This window comes from Podarcis cretensis (assembly GCF_951804945.1).
Source record: "Podarcis cretensis genome assembly, chromosome: 6".
Lineage (NCBI taxonomy): Eukaryota > Metazoa > Chordata > Lepidosauria > Squamata > Lacertidae > Podarcis > Podarcis cretensis.
In genome coordinates, this window is record NC_137175.1 from 84,575,487 (window position 1) to 84,590,951 (window position 15,465).

Below are 15,465 nucleotides of genomic sequence, written 5' to 3' on the forward strand. Positions count from 1 at the left end.
AGGCAAAGATGTTTTGTTTTTCTGGGCATTTGGACAGTCCCTATGCTACTATGTTAAATTGCTGGGTTCTTTTGTATTCTTTACTTGCAGGGAAATTGCTTTGGGACTTTTTAGTGGAAAGAGATATACAAATTTAATAAACCGACTTAAGGGGTTGTGTTAATAGTGCAATCTAGCAATTGCATATAGTCCTGATTGTGTATAATACAGACCACAGGGCATTCCAAAATGAGAAATTCTATCTACTGATTTTATAGAATTATGAATGTTGTGTGCATGCATTTCATTTATAATATAAGCCAGTCCTCAGAATTATATCACACTCTTAATGTGACCAGGGAACTCTGTCCCATATATCATCAGCTATGGGAAAACGAAAAGCATAGGAATTCATTGAAACCTTATTGCTCTTTTATATAGGTTCTCCTATTATGAACACACACCCAATCAGTGATAACAAAATGCCATGCCTGTCATTATATTAATATATCATTGTGAATGTGGAAATTGCGCCAAACTGGCCTATGTTCTTGTACTATTGTAGCTTCCACTCTGTTTTGCCCAGTGCTTACTCATTCTGACCCTCACATGGAATAGTAGATACATGAGCCTAAGGAACATGTGCTCACCACGTTCTTTGATCTCCTGATGCAGCAAAGGCTTAGAGCCAGGGCAGTTGGGCTGTGCCATTTGGTTGTGGACCTTCAGGGGCCCAACGTAAAACTGAATCTGGTTCTGCAACAGGTTCAGGAATCTGAATAGTCTCCCTCTGATGAACAAACTTCTAGCTTGTTCCATTGTTTCCATTGCCATTTCTCAGACTCTGTTTGCTGTGAACCTATTGCACTTCTATGCTGAATGCAGATGTGTTGTTGGAACAGGCAAAAGTAAAAGTGAGGTGCAAACCCAAATGAATGAATATGCCAAAGTATTTGGGCCTGATAGCCTTTAGCCATCACCTTCATGTTCTGCCCTTTATTGTTCTTCTGCATACTCTTTCGCCAACACCATGCATTTTGTGCAATACAGCCTTAAGTGATTCCATCCCAACCAAGTTCTTCCTACAATTGTCTAAACGTTGGTCCAATGAGTTTCGCCAAAGAAATTCATAGCTTTTCTTTTGCATGATTCATATCATGGGTCTACTGTGGCAAATATTGGCTGTATTGAATAGTGGAACTGGAGGCAGGGAAATGAAAGGGAAGGGAGAGGCATTGTCCTGAGTTATTTTTTTTAAAAAAAATGATAAATGGGGAAAGCATTTTCAAAAGGATTTAATTTCTTGAATGTTTTGGTGTTGTTGTTTTTAGTCTCAAATTTCCATCAGTGTGGAAGAATGGGAGGACACTAAGGATAATAAAGAACCGTTTAACTGCCGTAGCAACCATCGTAACTCAACATCAAGTGATCAGTCAGACCATCCTTTGCTGCGACGGAAAAGTATGCAGTGGGCTCGGCGGCTGAGCCGAAAAGTGCCAAAGCACTCGGGGAAAACTGCAGAGAAAATCAGTCAGCAGAGAATGAATCTTTACAGAAGGTCAGAAAGGCAGGAACTTGCTGAACTGGTGAAAAACAGAATGAAACATTTGGGACTTTCAACAGCAGGATATGGTAGGACATTCCTCTCTAAAGATAGATGCAACTTTCATTTTATGTAGCAATGCATTGGATGAAAGAAAGTGGCCACATTCCCTTGCCAAAGGCTCGTCAGTGAACTTTAGAAATAGTGGGATAAGAGGGCAGACCCCCTGATAGATAAATAGCTCTAGAAAGCAGGGAATAGGTATGAATGGACAGTTCTTTCAGTGGAGAGAAATAAGGTCCCTTAAAACTATGTATTGGGGCAGGTGCTACTTCATTTCTTCATCATTTTTCTGGAATTAGTGATAAGCAAAGAAATGGCCAAGTTTCTGGAATACACCAAATTATTCAGGTGAAAACCTAAGCAAAATATGTTTCTTGTGAAAAAAATGAAGATCTGGCGAATATTTCAAATTTGGTAAGGTCAGGGTAAAGGGACCCCTGACCATTAGGTCCAGTCGTGACCGACTCTGGGGTTGCGGCGCTCATCTCACTTTATTGGCCGAGGGAGCTGGCGTACAGGTTCCGGGTCATGTGGCCAGCATGACTAAGCCGCTTCTGGCGAACCAGAGCAGCGCACAGAAACACCGTTTACCTTCTTGCCAGAGCAGTACCTATTTATCTACTTGCACTTTGATGTGCTTTCGAACTGCTAGGTTGGCAGGAGCAGGGACCAAGCAACAGGAGCTCACCCCGTTTTGGGGATTCGAACCGCCGACCATTGGATTGTCAAGTCCTAGGCTCTGTGGTTTAACCCACAGCGCCACCCGCATTGGTAGCCACTTCCAAATCATTGCTAGGTTTCTGTACAGGGTCATCATTTTTCTTTTAAAAAACAAATAAACTTTTTTTTTTACTAAAATGCTTATAAAAGGATCAATGATAATTGGTTAAATATAGCTTTCTCAGTTCATGTAATTATAAGAGCTGGAAGGGACCACAAGAGTAATCCAGTCGAGAGGTTCCAAATTGGTGGTTTGCAGACCCCCCCCATGTGGTCTGTGGCACTATTCATATAACAAAATCTACCACAGAGATAGAAAAAAATCAAAAGTAAACGGCATTTCCGTGCGCTGCTCTGGTTCTCCAGAAGCGGCTTAGTCATGCTGGCCACATGACCCGGAACCTGTATGCCAGCTCCCTCTGCCAATAAAGCGAGATGAGCACCGCAACCCCAGAGTCGGTCATGTCTGGACCTAATGGTCGGGGTCCCTTTACCTTTACCTTTAACTTTACCTCGGGTTAAGAACTTAATTCGTTCTGGAGGTCCGTTCTTAACCTGAAACTGTTCTTAACCTGAGGTACCACTTTAGCTAATGGGGCCTCCCGCTGCTGCTGCTGCTGCTGCTGCTGCGCCGCTGTCGTGCAATTTCTGTTCTCATCCTGAAGCAAAGTTCTTAACCTGAGGTACTATTTTTGGGTTAGCAGAGTCTGTAACCTGAAGCGTCTGTAACCCGAGGTACCCCTCTATTTCTCTTTCACTTTCTGCTTCCCCTACCACCTCATTTATTCCTTATCTTTTCAATAAAATAAAGTGGCGGTTTTGGTATGTCTGCTTTGACCCATTATAGGTCTAAGTATGACCTTCATGTCTGAGTCATTTGAAGTACAAGCCACACATCCTTTATTATTCTCTCTCCCTCCCTCTCTTTCTCCTATAGATGAAATGAATGATCATCAAAACACTCTTTCTTATATTCTGATCAATCCTTCTCCAGACACACGACTTGAACTGAACGATGTTGTGTAAGTTGAAGTTATAAAACATAAGAATTCACTGAGTTTCTAATTTGCACTTTCATGCAGCAGAGAACATTTGTTTCTAAAGCTTAGCTGGGAATTCTCATTTTTTTTAACATTCTCAGCTTGAAATTGGAGGATTAAGCAGAGTGAAATATTTTGGCGTCCACACACTTATCACAACTGCTTCCAGTGTGCATAATCCTGATATTTCAAGCAATAGCACCCAGCGCTGCATGTCATTTATCTTGTCTATTTACTCATGGAACTGTCATGAAGCCAAATTGGAGTGAAGGAAGGAAGCATTGCTTGCTCAACAAACCATCTTGGTTTGTTGAAATAAATTGTGGAAGGTATGCATTATACATAGATCTCAGTTGTGCTGTTACTAGCTATGATAGGGAATCACTGTGAATTCAGTTGGGAGTTTTCTTGTTAAATCTAATGGCAACTGTATGTCTATATTTTTGTAGATATTTGATCCGCCCAGATCCATTGTCATATGTTCCAAACACTTCATCCAGCCGGAAAAACAGCTTCTGCAACGCCGTTGCACAGGACACCAGGGAAGAAACAAAGCTTTGACGCTTCACGCAGATCATTGATGAAAAGACTTTTTTATACAAATAGCTGTTTTGAAATTCAGTGAAAATAAGATGATGGATTTATTATATACAAGCCTTTAGGCATAATGGTCAGCTAACACACACCGGGCAACTACTTTACCGTAACCACAGGATTAGGAAAAGCTGGGTCTGGTTTCAAAAAAAATTAATCTGTCTTGGAGATAAAAATAACAAAGAGAGACTAAAATCAAACAAGTGTGCCCAGAGTGTTGCTCAGTGAAAGGAGGATTTTAATGGGGAATCTAAATGGATTATTTTTTCAAAGAGATATTAGAAATTAATATATTCTTTTCTTATCCTGGTTTTCGTCAGCCGCTGTGGGGAAGTTGCTCAGTTCTTAACCATGCTGTGTACAGCATTCGTTGTTATTTTTTTGTCCCACAACCATAAACTTCTGGTTGTTGCAGTTAAATTAAAAATCAAAGCAAGTTTCAGGCAAGTCCTAACATCTTAAAACTGGAATTCAAAGCGAATGTTCTGAAAATTCACTGCTTGGTGACAAAAACCCAGTATGCATTTCCGTTGTCTTTAAGTTCGTCGCGTTTCATATCTCTCCTATAGCCTTTTTCAACCAATTTAAATTCCTGGCTAATTGAAAACATTGTTTGTTTAGATTTGTAGCCCTCAGCATTTAAAGACTCAGGGCAAATGTAGCATCACAAATAAAAATGCAGCAATCAATCTCTGTACTAGAGACTCACAGTCTAAAGGAGAGTGGTGTGGCTAACAGCTCAGCATTGTTCCCTGAGTTTGGAACCTAGCAACCTGGTAACCACAGTCCTGCTTGCTGTCAATGTACGAAAACGCAGAAGTTCAGAAGATTTTATCAGACTCAGGCAGAAAATTAAGCTATTTTGTACACTGGATTTGGGGGGAGGGTTTTTGTGAAGCGTTTGTCATGAAGAGGGACGTGCAGAATGCTTGGGGGTACCTGCTACTATAGCACTACTGAAGTTAAATTAAATGGCTTGTTCAGTTCCTTGGTCACCATTTAAGGATAGGATCTTGTGCATTGTTTGAAAAAGCAAGATGTATGGAAGGTATGATGGCCTATGAAATGTTCAGACAACAGGTCGCTCAAGGTCCACAGGCTTGTAATCTTTCTACAAAAGACAGTTTAGCACCATGCTGCTACTGTATGGAGAAGGATTTGTTCCACAAGACAGTCATTCTGTAAGAAAACGAGAGAACAGTTTTTTCACTGGAGAAGGAGCTTTGAAAGCCAGAAGAGACCTACAGATTTTGGGGGTGGGTGGGTTGTTTTTAGTTCTTACAGATTTTCAGTTGTCTGCCCCTAGTCTAAGCCAGTAAAAGGTAAGGGTACCCCTGCCCGTACGGGCCAGTCTTGACAGACTCTGGGGTTGTGCGCCCATCTCACTTAAGAGGCCAGGGGCCAGCGCTGTCCGGAGACACTTCCGGGTCACGTGGCCAGCGTGACATCGCTGCTCTGGCCAGAGCCAGAGCCAGAGCCAGAGCCACACACGGAAACGCCGTTTACCTTCCCGCTGGTAAGTGGTCCCTATTTATCTACTTGCACCCGGAGGTGCTTTCGAACTGCTAGGTTGGCAGGTGCTGGGACCGAGCAGCGGGAGCGCACCCCGCCGCAGGGATTCGAACCGCCGACCTTTCGATCGGCAAGCCCTAGGCGCTGAGGCTTTAACCCACAGCGCCACCTGCGTCCCTGTAGTCTAAGCCAGTAGTTAGACTATAATTTTGCTAGAGTCATGTTCTGCAGCGTAGTTAATCTAATAATTCATCCAGCCCTAATCCTATCTAAGGCAGGCCAAAAACCAGTTGGTTAACTTTGATGTTGTTCTTGACTGAGATTTATCCACACCTATGGCCTGATTCATTCATTATTGCTACTGTATGGGAGCTGCTTCTGTGTCATGCCAGTTAATGTCTTTTGGTTTGGACAGCTTCAAATGCACATGTTGAAGGAACATGAGAATTGTGAGGTTGTGTCAGTTCCTCATATTTTTTCAGTTTTAAATTTAGTTCTCCATGTTTGTGATTATTTATTATTTTAAAAGTGCCACCATGAAAATTCATCAGCATTTTGATGCAAATTTCTCCTAATATACAAAGGTTTGTATGCAACTTTGCCTGTTATATACTTTTTTGCAAAGCAATTTCCCCAGATAAACTGCATTTTGTATGTTATTTTCACTAATATATGCATTTTTAGGCATACTCTAGTATATGCATTTTTGTACACATTACTTGGATGGAGAAACTGTGTAGCAAAATTTGGGGAGGTGTGAATTCAAAGGATGACTGTGTGTCGGCTTGTGTACTGTTTCAGAAAATGCAAATTAGGCAGGTTCATCCTTAAATGCAAGCTGAAATGAATTTGTTCCCCATCCCTAAGTATAAGTAGGGATGTTTATATATTTTTTACTAAAATAACAGGAGTACATACATATTACTACACAAAGAACTGTTGGGACATGACAAATTGAGTAGGTTAGGGACAACGTCGCCTGTTGTTTGAAGTCCTTATTAGTGTTTCATGTATAGGTTATGTTTTCTATATTGTTTGAAAGAGCTGTTATAAGTTTGTGTGTACAAATCAAATGACGCCAAAACTGCTCAACAAAACTATCCGTGCATGTGACGGTAGCCTACTGCATACGACAGCATTTTAAATGGTTGTAATATTTGTTGTAGGGAACCAGCTATTGTCCCAGCCATATGCACTAACAGTTTCTTTATTTTTCTTTCTTCCATGTGTCAACTATGTGAATTAATAAAAGCCATTTTCTTATGCAGTGTCACAGTGGTAGCAACTTCTCTCACAACTCCCCCCTGTGTAGCTATGCTATCTGAAGCTCAAGTGCCCATTTCCATGTGCCCATCAGGGTGGAGGTCTGTGTCATGTGTTTCCAATTGTTCCATCTGTGCAAAAACTCCAGCTTGCCAGATGGAACAATACCCTCTCCATCTTCTCCTGACACCCTGAGCAAATTTCATAGGGTATGGGAAAAGAGGAAGGGGGTGGTGGAAGACCTGTTGTACAAGTGGAAGTTCTCGTACAGGGCTTTCACCTTCCACTGATTGAGCTAGTTAGGTGAATGCTGCTCAGAATATTTCCCCTCCTACTTGCTTCTTGGGTGTGTGATTTGTACAGGCTGACAACAACTCATTGAAAAATCAGAGGCCCTCATGTGGCAATTAGATATTGTTGTTATTGCTGTTTTTAAAAAATCAAATTCATGTGAATGAAACCTTTTTTCCTAATGACCATGTAGGTAGGGGATGGCAACTGAGGAAGAAAAGGTTAACCTTCTGCACCTTACATGTTGTGAGCCTTGAAAAATCACCTCCACTTGTCTGGCAATTAAGCCTGTGGGGGACACTCCTATTGGTTCAGATGGGGAAACAATGACAGTCAAAGAGGGAATCGGGAAGAGAAGAGATGATGGGTAGAATATGTGTAAGTGTAAGACAGACAATGTGAGATGAAGGGGTTCGTGCTCGTTTTTGCATGTGGATGGGGGGATGGGGAATAATAGTGCCATGCCTTTTTTTGTAAGGGGACAGCGGCTGGTTGTCATTGTGACATGGGTTCATAGGAATTAATTCTGTATCCTTCGTCTCCTGGTCAAAGTGTTAGAAATTTGATGATCCCAATGTTTTCCAGTGAAATTTTGCAACTTCACTTAATCATCCAGTTTCTAACACATTGGTCAGGAGACAAAGGATATAGAACTAGTTCCCATAAGCCTATGTCAAAATGCTGATGAATACTATTCTCTGAGCCATTTAAAATCTCAATAATTTATGGTCTGGAGAATAATATCAGAACATTTTGACATTTACTGATAAAAGTCCAAACAATTCCATTTCCAAACTATATCCATCAACAGCAATTACCATTGTATGGGCAAATGTTAAAAAAGGAAGGAAGGAAGGAAGGAAAAGAGGGGGGGGGGGGATAGGCTCATGATCCTAACATTTTCCAGTGGAATTTTACAACTTCACTTAAAATCTTAAGGTTTCACTTTAAATGTCTTTCATGTTTCTGACATAGTACAATTTTAGGATTTCCCCCCTGGCTAAACTGGGATGCCTTCCCTATGTCCGCCCCCCCCCCCATTCCAACAGCTTAATTTTGATCTACACTCTTCCACATATTGCCATTGTCCGTCCTTCTGTTTCATCCATTTATCCTGCTTTTCATTCCATCCAGTGTTAGGGAAGAGCATTTCACCACATAGATTCTTCAGTTTTCTGCCAGTCCTTCTGTTGCGCACAAGCAGAACGAATTTTCAGCAACAGCACTTTACAGTTTCCTAAGCAAGGATAAAGAAGAGATTTGTGCTACCTTTGGTAAGGAGAGGTTTATTCATAGAGGTTCCTTCATTGAGTAATTGAGTAGAGGTGCTTGCAAAAGTGAACATCACTTCAGAACTCCCCTGCCATGCCACATGACAAATCATTTTTCAAAAACTGGCCTTTTTTCAGAAGCAGTTGTGGGAAGTGAGAATCTATTGTTAGAGATAAATAAGTTTTTTAAAAAAATATTACTTGACTGGACTTGACAAAGTTTTGTGCTACCAGATAACATGCATAACAGGCCTTTAGTTTTTAAAAGATTGTACGAAAAAATAATATGTGCAACACAACATTTGACATCTGTCTGGTTAAATTGCATGAAAAATCGAACCCCCACCAATTCCAAGAAAGATGTAGCAGCTTTCAATTATTTAGAAGAGGAACAGAATGCTTATAGGAATTGGACTATTTTGTTGCATATTCATGATGCTTTAAAATGGTTATTGCTCCCAAATTTACAAAAGTAATAAAATATCCGTCATAATATAAACTAGCCTTGGGTGAATTTTCCACCCCCATCCCACTTAATTCACAATTCACTCATTCATTCCAAGCTTCTGTCTTGAAAATGCAAGGAAATTTCTCTCTCTCTCTCTCTCTCTCTCTCTCTCTCTCTCTCTCTCTCTTTCTCTCTCTCTCATGCTTTCCTGGCAATTTTCTCCTGTTCCACAATGTTGGGGCAGACGCACACATTTATTTACTTAATTTTGTTTTAAATATTCCTGCTCCTCAGCCAAACAATGCACCCAGAGTAGCTTGGCAGAACTGTCCTTGCCATTGTTGCAATCTAATAGATATGAAACAAGAAGGAAAGGGATTGCATAACAATTGAATAAGAATGACAACACAGGTGTGGGTGAAAGGAGGCCACAACTTTTATTGACTACAGTGAGTAGTGACTATGTTGGTTTACCGCCTCCTGCCTCCTCAGTGCCCAGTCCTGGCCTGAGCTGACAGAGCTAGTCTCGAAGGCCCTGTTGAGGACTTCCTGACTGCTGTTTTGGGGAAACTTCAACATCCATTCCAAGACAACTGGCTCTGGGGTGGCCCAGGACTTCATGGCTGCCATGACGACCATGGGGCTGTCCCAACATATCATCAGCCCAATGCACGTTGCAGGCCACACTCTGGATCTTGTATTCTCAACTGGGCAGAAAGAAGGTGATATGAAAGTGTGTGCGTGTGTGGGGGGGGATAATGGTCCTATCACTTCCTGCTGAGATTTAGGTTTTCAGCAACTTCCCCCCTCTGCAGAGGTGGGGGACAAATTAGGACGGCCCGCCCTTGGAGGCTGATGGATCCAATGGGTTTCCAGAAAGCCCTGGAGGATTTTCCAATTGATATAAATGATGCTGCAGTTGAAGCCCTGCCCTCTGTCTTGCCTGGACTGGATGAGAGCCAATAAACAAAACTCAATCCAGATGAGACTGAGGCACTGTTAGTGGGTGGTTCCTTAGACAAGATGGATGGGAAGTTGCCTGCTCTTGATGGGGTTACACTTCCTCTGAAGGAGCAGATACATAGCTTAGGGCAGTGGTTCTCAACCTGTGGGTCCCCAGATGTTGTTGGACTACAACTCCCATCATCCCTGACCACTGGTCATGCTGGCTAGGACTGATGGGAGGTGTAGTCCCATCTGGGGACCCACAGGTTGAGAACCACTGGCTTAGGGGGACCTTTGCTGTCACTTGATGCTCAGATGGCCTTGGTGGCACAGAGTGCCTTCCATCAGCTTTGACTGGTGGCCCAGCTTTGCCCATATCTGGACAGGGAAGGCTTAACTTCTGTTGTCTATGCTCTGGTAACCTCTAGGTTAGATTACTGCAAAGCGTTTTATGCAAGGCTGCCTCTGAAGATGTTTGGAAACCAGCTGGTTCAGAATTTGCTACCTTGCAGGGTACAAGGTGATTTGAGCATGTAATGCCACTCCGGGCCTGACTGTACTGGGTACCAGTTACTTTCCAGGCCCAATTCAAAGTCATGGTTTTGACCTACAAAGCCCAAAACAGCTCAGAACAAAATACAGTGGTACCTCTGGTTACATATTTAATTCGTTCCAGAGGTCCGTTCTTAACCTGAAGCACCACTTTAGCTAATGGGGCCTCCTGCTGCTGCCACCCCATCGGAGCATGATTTCTGTTCCCATCCTGAAGCAAAGTTCTTAACCCGAGGTACTATTTCTGGGTTAGCAGAGTCTGTAACCTGAAGGGTATGTAACCTGAAGTGTATGTAACCCAAGGTGCCATTGTACTGTATAAACTTGAGTATAAGCCGACCTGAATATAAGCTGAGGCACAAAAAACTTATTGACTCAAATATAAGCCAGTTCAACAGACCACAAACCAGGTGGTGGTGGCAACAGCAGAGGGAGAACAAGCAGCCTGAAAGGGCTCCTTTTGGGCCACTCATCCCTCTGCCACCACCTCTGCCACTCACAAGAGCGGGCATAGGAGCCGCGGTTGGGAGAGGCACAGCGCAGTGCCTCTCCCAACTGCGGCTCCTGTGCCTGCCCTTGTGAAAGGAGGGTGGCAGTGGCGGAACCAGCAGTGAGAAAGGGCTCCTTTCAGGCCACTCGGCTCTCTGCCGCTGCCGCCCGCCTCACTCGAGTATAAGCCAAGGGGGGCTTTTTCAGCATAAAAAATGTGCTGAAAAAGTCAGCTTATACTCAAGTATATACGGTACCTCAACTATCTCCTCTCCCTCTATGAACTAACCCAGACCCTGTGCTTGTCATCTGAGGCCCTTCTTCATGTACCTTCTCCACCAGAGGTCCAGAGGGTGGCAGCACAAGAATGGACCTTTCCTGCAGTGGCTCCCAGTTTGTGGAATGCTCTCCCCAGGGGGGCTTGCCTGCCACCTTCCTTACATATCTTTAGGCACTAGGCAAAAACTTTCCTCTTATTCGAGACCTTTGGTTCATTAAACAATCTATGGCCTTTTAAGGTTTTTTGGGGGGGATTATTGTTTTCGTTTGTTACTATGTTATGTATTTTCATGTTTTTGTTTTGTAACGCCCCCCCGATCCTCAGATGAACAGTGTTATAGAAATTTAATAAAATAAATAAAGTGGAACTGGCATGACATTGAATCAGGGTCCGTATCCCGTAAGACTTCCTGTCTGAAGATCGATACACCATACCTGCTAGGTCCTTTCATGCTGGTCAGCTCCCATGGTATTCCCATACCTGAAGACCCCATCCCTAGTGATGTTGAGAGTTGTATGGACTCAGAACACCAGCATTCCAGGTGATTCCATGTTTACCATTAATAGCTGTCTATACCCAACTACAGGGACGCGGGTGGCGCTATGGGTTAAACCACAGAGCCTAGGACTAGCCGATCAGAAGGTTGGCAGTTTGAATCCCCTCGACGGGGTGAGCTCCCATTGCTCGGTCCCTGCTCCTGCCAACCTAGCAGTTTGAAAGCACGTCAAAGTGCAAGTAGATATATAGGTATCGCTCCGGCGGGAAGGTAAACAGCGTTTCTGTGCGCTGCTCTGGTTCTCCAGAAGCGGCTTAGTCATGCTGGCCACATGACCCGGAAGCTGTACGCCGGCTCCCTCAGCCAATAAAGCGAGATGAGCACTGCAACCCCAGAGTCGGTCATGACTGGACTTAATGGTCAGGGGTCCCTTTACCTTTACCTATACCTATACCCAACTACCTTTGATCCACCATTTTCTTTTAAATAAGCAACTTAATACTAGGCTAGGCTTTGTAGCTAAGGGCTTACTTACTGAAAGAACTCTTGCAAAGAGAAGCATATTCACAAAAATAACTCTGTCGTGTAGCATTAACATAGCACACAATCGATCCAATTAGCAATTCTGCTGCCATCTAGAATTTTTGCATATTCTCGTTAATTGTGAATTCTATCCACATGAGGGGTGGTTTTTTTCTTTTTCTTTTTCTGGAGTGAACAATATGTCATTATAGCCTCTGAAATTCCTCGCAATTACGACTCAAAAATACATCCAAATGAACTATCCAAAGTTCTGTTCAGTGTTCCAATTTTGAAGCATCCCGTTTTAATGCATCAGGAGGTTCTTTTGTATTGATTTATTTATTCACCTCATATGCATCTAGTACTCTTTATTTCTCTGGCTAGCATGGCAAGGGCTCAAGCCTGCTAAGGTTCAGACTGCCAGGCTGAAAAACATGTGGCAGCTACTGGCCTGTGCACAGTGCTCAAATACTTGACACGGACTGTGTCTAGTCTCTGTCACTTTAGCATTTATTCCACTTAAGTCCATCCTGTCCCATTTCCACATTAAACTGCTTTTTAAAAAAACTGCAGGAAAATGTCTATGTAAACACATAGGTAAAGGTAAAGGGACAGAATTGAATTAGAGATGAACATATGTATATGGGACATGGATTTCCAACAGACTGATTTGACCAACCCTAAAGATAAAGGGACCCCGACCATTAGGTCCAGTTGTGGCCGACTCTGGGGTTGCGGCGCTCATCTCGCTTTATTGGCCAAGGGAGCCGGCGTACAGCTTCCAGGTCATGTGGCCAGCATGCCTAAGCCACTTCTGGCGAATCAGAGCAGGGCACGGAAACATCGTTTACCTTCTCGCCGGAGTGGTACCTATTTATCTAATTGCACTTTTTGGTGTGCTTTCGAACTGCTAGGTTGGCAGGAGCAGGGACCGAGCAACGGGAGCTCTGTTGCGGGGATTCGAACTGCCGACCTTCTGATTGGCAAGTCCTAGGCTCTGTGGTTTAACCCACAGCGCCACCTGTGTCCCTATGTAAACACATACTTAAGAATTAATTTATTTTAAAGCATTAAAATATTAAAAATCTCCAAGTGGCATGGAACATAAAAGCAAGAATATCATTTAAACAAACAACAACATAAAACTAGAAAAAGAAACAATACTATAAAAGCTTATAAAAACAAATTAGGAACTCAAGCAAATGAAAACCAGGTACTGATCTTCATGGATCAGGAAAAGCCTGAGGGTTGGGGGGAAGACAGGTATTTACAAGGCATCTGAAGCCAGTGATTATTGCTGCTTCACATATTGGAGAGGGGAGGGTATCCTGCAGTGCAAGGACTATTATTATTATTATTATTATTATTATTATTATTATTATTATTACCCCACCCATCTGGCTGGGTTTCCGCAGCCACTCTGAGCGGCTTCCAGCACATATAAAAACATAATAAAATGTCAAACACTCAAAACTTCCTGAAAAATAGTGGAAAATGCCAGTTTTGGGGTCACAAGAACAAGGATTTACCCAGAAGGAGTGCAGAACACACATACACGTGCTTTTGACTCACCAATCTGTAGCCCTGCTCTCTGTAGGAAGGTAGAGATGGACTCCTCACCTGCCATTTGGTGTTAAAACCAGACAGCCACCAACTTGCTTTCTATGTGCTTAACACATGGATCTGCCACTGTTAAATTGTGCTGGGCCCTGATTTGTCCAAGATCGCCAAACAGGTGAGTTGCAAAGGAACCACTGACGGAATCCATAAATATTCAGGGAAGCCAACACATTTGACACATCTGCTGAACCACGCTGCTTCATTACAGGGCTAATTACCCTGGAAATGGATTTTGCCTGCTTGAACAGATGACTGCCTCTTGGGCACACCCAGCAATTCCAGACTTTATTTAGCTGCCTGACAGGAAGCACCCCTTTTCAACCTTTTAAAAGGCATTCTGCACATTTACACCCATTTAACATGTAAATTATGTCCCTCTCAAATGTACAGCACATGCATAGGTTAAAGCCTATATTGATCTCCTCTTTGCATTCTACCCTCTGTTAAATTGTTTATTGGGGTCAAGCTGAGATCAAGCAACAGAAATGAAAATGTTAGGTCCATGAATGGTTTAGTTAACCTTGAATTATGCACACATGCGACCTAGTGCAGATGTTATTTAAATGTATTGGTGGTGCTAAATCGAGGATAATCTTGATGGGCACAAGAACATTTCAGGAGTTTGAGTACATGGCAAATGCAAGGGTCAATTGTTTTATTCGGCATTAGTTGATTGGTAGTATCTTAGCTGTAAGATCAGAGATAGGTGACTTGTTGGTGCCTCCAGATGTTTCTGGATTACAGCTGGATTACAGCTGAAGCAACTCAACAACATTTGGAGGACCATCATTTTCTCCAGTGATGTCCACTGAGGCTGCTGCTGCTGCTGCTGCTTCTTCTTCTTCTTCTTCTTCTTCTTCTTCTTCTTCTTCTTCTTCGGTGATCACTTGTAGCCAAGTAACATGGTTTTAACAGTGAGCCTGTAAGTGACTGTGGAGGCCAATTCTGGATCCACATGTCCTTCCACAGTGGGGACATAGGTTTCTGGGTGGGAGTTGATCACGGTGAGGGTTTGCCAAGCGTGCCTTCCTCTTAGCACATTTCTCCCTTTCGTCCTGAGTTCAAAGCCCAAGACACCTTTGGTAAAGGCTGTTGGAGCACTTGCAGGCCAGTGTTTCCCAGTTGTCAGTGTTTATTTTTTTAGATTTGCCTTGTGAGAGTCTTTGAACCTCTTTTGTTGACCACCAGCATTACGCATTACCCACATTTTAAAGTTTGGAATAGAGTAGTTGCTTTGGAAGACGATAATCAGGCATCTGCACAACATGACAAGTCCAACAAAGTTGATGTTGAGGGATCATGACTATGACACTGGTGATCTTTGCTTTTTCCAGTACACTGACATTAGTTTTCCTGTGTTCTCAAGTGATGTGTGAAATTTTTCGGAGACACCGTTGATGGAATCTTTCGAGGAATTGGAGTTGGTGTTTATAAGTGGTCCGTGTTTCACACGCATACAGTAAGGTTGGTAGTACAATAGCATTTTGGTTTCCCTGCGAATGTCCCGGTCCTCAAACACTCTGGACTTCAATCGGAAGGAAGCTGAACTTGCAGAGCTCAGGCAGTGCTGGATTTTGGCATCAGTGTCAGCCCTTGTGGAAAAATAACTGAGGCAGTGTGGGTGGAGCACCATTGCTCTCCTGGCTTCTCAAAGTATTAGTGCACTGGCACTTACCAAGAGCTTGGCCTGGGGCAATGTAGACTGGCACCACTGCCACAAGCTGCACCAGACCAGACAGCCCCACCCCTGTCTTCATGGTAAGCACCAGCAACCCACTGTGATGGGAAGCTGGGAAAGCAACAGTACTCCAAAGCATCACCTCACCAGTTGCTACTG

At 43.1% G+C, this 15,465-nt stretch overlaps 1 protein-coding gene and 1 long non-coding RNA gene across 6 annotated transcripts in view; one reads left to right on the forward strand and one right to left on the reverse strand.

Annotated features, from left to right (window-relative positions):
- The window catches only part of KCNT2 (potassium sodium-activated channel subfamily T member 2), a 229,981-nt gene extending 225,353 nt beyond the window's left edge, over positions 1-4,628 (forward strand). For all 5 annotated transcript variants that reach the window (XM_079981180.1, XM_079981182.1, XM_079981183.1 and 2 more), the window contains 3 exons: positions 1,311-1,611; positions 3,243-3,327; positions 3,795-4,628. In XM_079981180.1, the coding sequence (XP_079837306.1) occupies positions 1,311-1,611; positions 3,243-3,327; positions 3,795-3,906 (498 nt within the window). In that variant the 3' untranslated portion in view covers positions 3,907-4,628. The remainder of the gene's footprint in view (positions 1-1,310; positions 1,612-3,242; positions 3,328-3,794) is intronic.
- Positions 4,629-4,831: 203 nt separating this feature from the next.
- Positions 4,832-6,712, reverse strand: LOC307218993. The gene is made up of 2 exons (XR_013840233.1): positions 5,621-6,712; positions 4,832-5,216 (listed from the first exon to the last, which is right to left on the reverse strand). It is a non-coding gene; the product is annotated as an uncharacterized lncRNA (long non-coding RNA).
- Between the last annotated feature and the right edge of the window lie 8,753 nt (positions 6,713-15,465).